At 50.7% G+C, this 9,151-nt stretch overlaps 1 protein-coding gene across 1 annotated transcript in view; it reads right to left on the bottom strand.

Annotated features, from left to right (window-relative positions):
- Window positions 1-5,051: 5,051 nt before the first annotated feature.
- DHCR24 (24-dehydrocholesterol reductase) overlaps window positions 5,052-9,151 on the bottom strand; it is a 30,308-nt gene continuing 26,208 nt past the window's right edge. Inside the window, exons 8-9 of the mRNA XM_038537434.1 lie at window positions 8,778-8,956; window positions 5,052-7,838 (exon numbers count right to left, since the gene is read on the bottom strand). Coding sequence (XP_038393362.1) covers window positions 7,685-7,838; window positions 8,778-8,956 — 333 coding nt within the window. The 3' untranslated portion in view covers window positions 5,052-7,684. The remainder of the gene's footprint in view (window positions 7,839-8,777; window positions 8,957-9,151) is intronic.

Here is a 9,151-nt window from a genome sequence, read left to right as displayed (position 1 = left end):
GCAAAAAACTAACTGTACACCTACCATATAATCCAGTCTCTCCTCTCCTGGGTATTTACCCAAGAGAAATGAGAATGTATGTCCATACAAAGACTGTAATGTTCCCAGCCACTTTATTTGTGGTGCCCCAAACTAGGAAGAACCCAAATATCCATCAACAGGTGAATGAATGAACAACTGTGGTGCATCCATACAAATATCAAGCCTGACCAAATTGTACATTTGAACTATGTGCAGTTTATTTGATGTAAATGCTTATAGTTTGGAAGAAAATAATGAACAACTAAATGCAATGTAGAATCCTAGATGGGATTCTGGAAAGGAAAGGAACATTAGTGTAAAAATTGGTGAGATATCAATAAGGTCTGTGGTTTAGTTAATAATAGGATGCCAATGTTAATATCTTGGTTTTGATAATTCTACTGTGGTTATGTAGAGGATGCTAATGTTAGAGGGAGTTGGGTGAAGGGTGCATGGGAACTCTGTATCATCAATGCAACTTTTCCATAAGTCTAAAATTAATTAGAAAAAAAAATAGTTATTATTGGGTGGCGCAGCGGTTTGGCGCCTGCCTTTGGCCCAGGGCACCATCCTGGAGACCCGGGATCGAATCCCACATCGGGCTCCCCGCATGGAGCCTGCCTCTCCCTCTGCCTGTGTCTCTGCCTCTCTCTCTCTCTCTGTGTCTCTCATAAATGAATAAATAAAATATTAAAAAAAAAACTTTATTATTATAAATAATAATAAAAAATAAAATAAGTTAAAATAAAAAGTTAAAAAGTTAAAAATATATGCAATAAAAATTTTAAAAAGATCTCTTTGCCTTGGAATCTGGGGGGCTCCGTTGGTTAAGTGTCTGGCTCTTGATTTTGGCTCAGGTCATGATCTCAGAGTCATGGAACTGAACTCCGCCTCAGGCTCTGTGCTGGGCATAAAGCCTGCATAAGATTCTCTCTCTCCCTCTCCCCCTTTCTAGCCCCTGCAGGTGCACAACACACACACGTGCTCTCTCGCTCTCTCTCAAAAGAAAAAAAAAAAAAGAAATGAAAAAATGATTGCTTAACCTTATAGAATAAGTATATATTTTTTCAAATATATTTGTTAGCTCTCCTATTCCTGACAATCTCTGTCAGCATAGAGTAGGTTAGCAGTTTTGGAATGCTTGCCTTTTTGTAAGAGAAACCTCTGTAATAACTTTAAATGAGGCAGTTCCTTTAAGTACGTCGTCTTTAAAAACCAACGAACTTCTATGTGCTATGAAAGTCAGGTATGCTAAGAAGGGGCCAAAACCAGTGAAAGGTCGTCTGGCTGCCATGAAGGTTTTTTTCCATGGAAGGTTGGAAGTGCCACAGGAGTCAACATCCCTCGGGAGCTGCCCTCAAGTCTGACTGATGGTGTTGGACTGTACACACTCAGTGAACTCACTCCTTGTGGGATGTAGCTCTGAGGTGGATGCTTTACTCACACAATTCAACTCCCGTTGCTCAAGGTGGTAACCTGTTGACCACCTGTCCCCTCTTCTTCATCCACCTACTGTTGTTTTCTTCACCTCCCGAATGAACTACTTGCACTCAAATTCTTGTCCCAGGGTCAGCTTCTGATCCAGACCCACACAAGCATTAATATTTTTTTCTAGCATCCCATTGTGTCACCTTGCCATACCACTGGTTTGGGCATCTCACTTTGGAGACTCTTACTTTATTTCATAGCAGTAACTGTCCGTTCAGCTCCATACACACCTACGAGACAGCCCCGTCCAGCCCAGGGCAGCCATGATTCTGAAAGGGTCCTGAGGATGCTGGGCTGTAATCCAGCTCCTTGTGACCTTTGCTCTTTGGCCTGGGTGGGGCTAGAAGAGATGGAGAGCTGAGGTTTGTTGATTGGGCTCTCCTGAGGCATCCCGGTGATCTCTGGGGAAGGAAGGTAGGAGGGCTGGCCATGAGGGCTGAGCTCTTAGCTTTGCCCTGCTTGAGCCAAAGTATAAACTCTGTTATATGTTGGACTAAAAGCTTTGGTAAAAACAAAACAAAACAAGAGTTCCACGGCAGAGGAAAGGATTGCCCACCACAAATTCTAGCTCAATCTTTTACAGTAGTTCGCAAAAGACAGCGGTGAACGCTGGCGTATAAATCTTATAAAAGTCCCATCAGGTTCTAGCACCTCCTTGGGTTTAGGAGGCTAGCAGTTTCTTCGGTTGAACTGGAGCTTCTGCTAAGTTGCGGGAAGCTCTGCACTGCAACTCTAACACCACCTTTAACCTGGACCATAGGCAACATAACGATGAGTGGGCATCGCACAGGGGCAGTCCTGTTGCAGCTAGGTAGCCGGTCACCTAATACCTCAGCAGGAGCAGGCACAGCTGGCTTTTTGCAAGAGGACACAGGCTCAGAGAAGGGACACGTTTACCTAGGTTGCACAGCATTTTTGTTTTAGCTAACATAGTTCTCAGGATGCGACTTTTCTTGGCTGTGCTGGGTTCTCAGTAACCAAGGGTGATGGTTTGGACCATCACGAACCCTTCCAGTGCCTTGTACTTTGAGGTACACAGTGACCCCAGGCACAACAGCCAGGCCAGGTGAGAGGGGAAGCCCCTCCTGTTCAGAGCTCACATCCTGAATCTTAGTAATATGGGCTCCTTACTGCCGACCCTAGGCCTGAGCAAGCCTGGCTCCAGCTGTTGGCCCTGCCATGGTCCTCTGGCCCTAAAGGGAGTTTCACCTTCTCTAATTGACCCTTGGAGCTCCATCCCTGAGCCCACCAGGAGCTCATCCAGAGTTGCCTCATTAGGACAAAAGATACTCCTATCACCCAGGAAATTCCAAGGAATTTAGGAGCTCAGAGTCAGGAATGAGGGTCAAAGGCCAAGTATTAGAATAAAAGATGTTCCTAGTGCTCTTATCACTTAGGAAAGAACAAAGGTTTCTTAGGAGCCCTGTGCCAAGAACGAGGGACAGAGACCAATATATATATTTTTTCTATTACCTTGCAGTGCCCCATTAAAAAAATTATTCTGTAGGACTGCTCCCTAGGGAGCCCTGTGGGGAGGAGAGGTGATGGACAGCAGGATTCAGCTATTTCTGGGTCCACTGGGTCAACAACAGTCTTCACACCATCTGTCTTCAGCTGTTCAAGCTGCTATAACAACTTAACGTGAATTAAACACTATTTATGTCTCACGGTTCTGGAGGCTGACAAGTCCGAGATTAAGATGCCAACAGATCCCATGTCTGGTAAGAGCCTCCTCCTGGTTTGCATATGGACATCTCGTATCCTCACATGGCAGCGATCAGAGAGAGGGCTAGATCTCTCATCTCTTCTTAAAAGGACACTAATCCCGTCACGGGGATTCCACGCTCAGGACCCACCCACCCACTTCCAAAAGGGCCCACCTCCCAATACCATTACATTAGAGCTTCAACATACAGATTTGGGGTGGGCACAATCCCTAGCACCATTGAAATACTGCTTCCTAGACCTCAACAAAGCCTCATTATCTTTCTCGACATAACCTGCCAGGGCCGTCACCTGCAATAATTAGAGTAGTCCTGCAAGATAAAACCTGTAAGCCATTTAATAACAGACAGAACAAATCAGCATATTTTAAAAATAGATCTACATTTAACTTGTGTAGTGTGGTTTTTCTTACTTAAGCCAAGTTTGGAAAACCAATCATCGTCACTCTGGCATGCATGTTGGTATGTGGACACCGCACGCGTGGGCTGAGGGGCTGCTCAGGCAAGAGGGGCTCCTGGTAGAAGGAATTGCCCTGGGTCAAAGCAGAACACTCACCGTGCAGTGAACCCTGACCTCCCGCTGCATGTGAGGCTCAGCCCCGGGGTCTCATTTCGCTGCTTCTAGAGCTAGAGCAATTGTCTCAGCTGGCAGTGGCTAAGGCTCATGACATACTTCAGAGCTGTAAGATTAGATATGGATTTGCATCCATGTTTAATTTGGTAATAGCGTCCACGTGGCCTTCGGGCAAATCACTTGACCTTCCTCGAGTTTCGGTTCCTCACCTGTAAGATGGGGATGAAAACTGACCTTCTGGTATAGGATGAAGATCCCTATACGGGTATGGCGTGTGGTGTGCTGTTAAAATGCACGGTGATATGTAAGGCTTAAGATACAAAGGAAGGCTTAAGATACATTTTAAGGAATGTGAAAGATTTCTCCTCCTTTAAGGAGAGTTCACAAAAATCCAGATTTGTGAGACTGAACAACTAGAAATGTCTTAAAAGGGTTCTTCCCAAATCACCTTAGGATGGAACCCTCATATCACACATATTTTAGGAAAATGTCCATTGTGTATATCCATGTGTACTAAATGCTGCTCTTCTTTCTCTGCTCACTTAGGCCTGATGATTATTTCTTGCTCCTGTAACAGGCCAGGCCAGAGTTCAGGGGGTGGGCAGTTTTGCGTAGTTACTCAGGGATTTGGGCTCCCTCCAACTTTCGACTGCCAAAGCCTATGGTTCAGTTGTCACTGGCATCCAGCTAAGAAGGGGAAAGTGCCAGAACCTCGTGTGGCAGGTATTTCCCACTTCTGTTCACATCTCCTGGAGATGGATGCACAAGGATGCACCTGAGTGTAAGGGAGGCTGGAGGATGCAGTGCCAGCAACTCAAAGGAGGGGTTTTTGTGACCAAGTGGACAAGCCAGGACTGAAGCTCCTGACGACCATGTCTGATGCCCTTAAAAAGCCATCCCCTCCTCGATCCCAGCCACCATCATCTCTCACCTGGGCCCTTTTCGTTGGTCTCCTGGCTCCTACCCTCTCTACCGGCAGTCAGCAGGATCTTATTAAAACCTACGCCAAAACAAAAAACAAAACAAAAAAACCCCTATGCCAGGTCACATTGTGACCAGTAGCAAAAGCTCAAAAACCGTGAAGAACTGCCCACAATCCCAGCGCCCAAAGAAACCCGGCACTGCCCCGTGTTGTCTCTCAGCCCTGGTCTAGGGGAGCGCAGGTCCGGAGAGGGAAACCCACCCGGCATGGGAGCCCAAGCTGGATTCCACATTGGCTCCCCAAAGCAAGAAATGACAAAGGCTCGTTTCCAGGTCACGCTTTTATTTTTACAGCAGCGGCCACACAGCCACGGGGATGTGAAGTGTTGTGGACAGTGGGCACAGCTCCCGCAGCTGCAGGAGCCTGCTAGGGGACACTCAGGCCTCTCTCCTTGGTCCCCAAGGCCATGGGAAACATAAAAATCACACACCATGCACTGCCACACACATCTCCCCCCGTCCCCTTCAGAAATAGCTAATTAAATTATGCAGCCAAAGAAACTGGCTACAATTCTGATTTTACAGAAAATCTTCATGCAGCCTAGAAACTTGGGGGCTCTGGAGGGGAAAAGCCTGTTATTTTCCACACACACACTAACCCCAGTGCCAAGTTTAACTCCACCTGAAACCACCACAGGGATGGACAGGGATGGGGCTGGCTACAGGAACAAGCCAGTAGTTGGGCCCACCCTGCTCGGCAGTCTGCCCCCTTCCAGGACACGATGCAACTGGAGCAACCTGAGGCTGGTGTGATCCCGAGACCTTCCCTTCCAAGCCCCAGTTTCCGGGTGAGGTCTGGGAAGGGCACAATTTTGGTTTTTCTAGGACTAAGGGCAATAGAGGCTGCTAGCATCTGTGGCTGCCCTCCCACTAGTTTAAGGGTGGAGGCCCCTCTGGCGGAATGACGGGGCCCTATTTGCTGGGTGCTCCTGCTCGGGCCAACCACTCCTCTACAATAAGTAGGATCATCAGTTTAGCGTCGAGTGGGAAGTGCAGGAGCCCACCAGGAGGACTGATGCCAGAATTCACGTGCTCTGCAGACAAGCTGGAGAATGAGGTCTCTTTATTTTTTTTCTCATGCCCCCTCCAGAGGCCAAATGGGGGAGGGGAGGAGGGGGGAGGGGTGTTTCTTTGCCTTCTGAGCACCCAGCACTCACAGGACCACGCTAGGACACTTTGCAGTGTGTCGAGCCCACGGGGGGGACAGCTGGGCATCCACCAGTGACAGCCTGGTTCCATCAGGTTTCTGGCAATCTGCAGTGACAGGATGGACATGTCCCTGCAAGCCACTGGCGCACTCCTCTCAAAGTGACATGAGAGCCAGCCTCGGGCCTTACTCAGGAGACAAGCCAAGTGTTTCGTCTGACCTTCCCCAGGTGCTGCAGGCCCACAGCACAAGGGCCTGGGGAAGGTCTTGGTTGCAATGAACGGGTAGATGAGATGCTGCAGCTCAGAGGGCCAAATGACTCGCCCAGGGCCACACCACACGGCTTGCTGACAAGGCAGCAGGGCTGAAAGCCAGCTCCTGCCTCCTAGCGCAGTGCGCTCTCTCTCGCTTTCTTTCTCTCTCTCAGAATGTCACTCCTGGCACAGTTCACTTAATCCCAACTCCCTACACGACACACTTCCTCCTCAGATGCTGGGTCCTGAGCTGAGGCCGGGCCATTCTTCAGATGGAGTTGCATAAACAAACAAGCTTTAACAAGCTGGGAAGGACCTAGGAGACTCCCTTCCTTCTGGAAGGGAGATGGAGCTAATTTTCTCTGAGCTGAGGATTTGTAAGGCACTGAAATTAACTACAGCTGTGGGTGGGGTTGGACAAAGGGAGGGGGAGTGGCTGGAGAAATCAAGTTGTGGTCTTTCCTTTCGGCCCCTCAGTGAGAATCCACACCAAGCCTCCACCTTCCTGCTTGGTGGGCTCCACCACCCCAACCTCCCACTGCATGCCACAGAGGAGCACAGATGCACCGCCACTGTGATGAGGGGACCAGAAGAGGCACAAAGGGTCGCAGGGTTGGGGGGGCTAAGGATGGGGTACGTGCTCCGGACCCAAGCTCAGAGCAGGAGCCACTTCACCTGGGCTGGGACAGGAACCAGCCTTCAAATGTCTTCTCTGAGGGTGCGGCCCTCTCTGAGATGTGGGTGATGGCTGGGGTGGGCTTGCAAGCCTGAGCAGGAAGGAGGAAGGGGCAGGGCGTCAATACCAAGGACAGCAGAGGGAACTTTGGACTGGGACCTGGCTTTGGCACAGCACGTCTCGGGCCTGCCTGCCCCATCTGCTGCCCTCCCGAGACCCTAGGGATAGACAGGAGGTTTCCTTCCTTCTCTCTGTGAGGGGGTGCTTCTGGCAGACTGAATCAATGGCAATGCGACTCTGGGGCATCCCCTTCACCCTTCCAGCCAGACCTGGGCCAGGGTGACCTCACACGGAGCCCCCCTGGACTCGGCACCAAATCCAAAGCTCTCCAGCCAGACACGGTGCTGAATGGGAAGCCACAGTGACCACAGCTACACTTCAGCGCCTGCAGGGAGACTGCTGCTGGACCTGGATGACAATGGTCTGCGTGCAGGCACTGTCACCCCCTTTCGACAGATGAAGAGCTGGGTTCAGAGGGGCTGAGGGACTTGTCCAGAGTCACACAGCTAATGAGTGGCTGAACTGGGAACTGGACTCAGGTATGTCTGACTCCAGAGCCCACGTTCTTGGTACTCCACTTGGCGGCTCCCGGGAGCCTGAGCGAGCCATCGGGGGCAGTCTGGGTGGGATTTCTGGAGGGGTTTCTTTCTGGAAGCATGGATCTGGGAGAGCAGCCAAGCTTGAGTGAAGAGAAGATGCCTCCTGGACCTGGGAACAGGGCCCACCCACATGTCTGTCTCTTTCAGGACAGGGCTGTGCTCAGTGCCTGGCGGCCTTGCAGATCTTGTCGTACACTTCGGGAAAGGCGTCCTGGCAGCCGAGCCGCTCCCGCAGCCTGTGATACAGGGAGCCATCGAACATCTCCCAGAACTCCTCCCGGCTCATGTAGCAGTCGGCGTACAGCATCTGGAACCTGCAAAGCACGAGGTGGGGAGGCTGCAGGGAGGGGAGAGGGACCCAGAGAGCCTGGCTGTCCCTGATGCACTGCACAGGTTGTAGCACCAGGAGCACTCGTGGAGGGTTTCTTGTTTACCCGAGCTGATTGGGTGAGGGGTGGGGTGGGCCGGGGCTGCTTGCCCCCATTTTGCTGACGGGGCCACTGGGCTGCCTTCATTTTTTTTTTTTTTTTAATTGACCACCCATATTTAAAGTGTACAACTTGGTAAGTTTGACATTTGTATACAAACTTGAAACCATCACCTACCTCGGTCCAGTCCGTGACCACACCCATCACCCCCAAAACTTTGACCATGGCCCTGTGTTGTCCATTGCCCTCCACCACCCCAAGCAGTGAAGTTTTCTGGATTCTGGACTTCTATAAAGGCAAGCACACAGTACTCCTTTTTCCTGTGTGTGTGTTTTTTTTTTTTTTTCCAATCAGCAGAACTATTTTGAGATGTGTTCATGTGTTCATGTTATATCTATCAAGTGTTGGTTCCAGGCTGATTTCTGAGCGATGCTGTCCTGGGCCTCTATATGGCCTTTAGTCATGAATCCCTCCCTCCTTAGCTGTGCTCTTCCAACCCAGAGTGGTACCTCGGAACCTCTCTGGAACCACACCATCTATTTGCACTGGGGAGAGGAGCAGGGTCACCCTAGGGCTCTGGCCTGAGTGTCTGGGGGATCCTGGTGTTGGTCATGGAAGGGGTGTTAGGAAGAGGGGTGAAAAATCGCACCTCCATACCTTTATAGGGAGCTTTCCACATTAGAGGCTGCTGGGGCTGCACACTCCCTAGGCAAGCAACTGGTCGGGTTCCAGGGCTCGGCCACCCTGGCCCTTGCTGAACACCCCCTGCAGCTGTACCCTGGGGCTGGTGGCCTGAGGAAGCAAGCCACACTCTGGGCCACTCACCCGTGCACGCTACGGACAAACTTCTCCAACTGCCGCATGCAGGACCTGGCTTCAAAGTGCTTCACGCGTGGCTCCCCATATGCTCCGATGTCCACATAGAGCTCTGCTTCATCTCCCTTGGGGTGCACCAGGCCCGGCTGGCTGGGCAGGATGAATGGGCACAGCCAGATGGGGTAGACCTGGGTGGACCAAGAAGAGGGGCGTTGGTGCTTTCTCCAACAGGTGACAGGCTCATGGCTGGCCCACTTCACTGCTACCCAGGGACCTCTCTCTGGCTGCCCACAGCCTCCCTCCCAATCCCTAGGCTACGGCTGAGAGTGCCTCACACAAATGTGAACAGTTCACGGAAGCGCTCAGCAGCATCCCCTACGCCT

This window comes from Canis lupus, chromosome 5 (assembly GCF_011100685.1).
Source record: "Canis lupus familiaris isolate Mischka breed German Shepherd chromosome 5, alternate assembly UU_Cfam_GSD_1.0, whole genome shotgun sequence".
Lineage (NCBI taxonomy): Eukaryota > Metazoa > Chordata > Mammalia > Carnivora > Canidae > Canis > Canis lupus.
The sequence above is the reverse complement of the archived record's forward strand: the minus strand, read 5'-3'. Positions and strand labels throughout refer to the sequence as shown.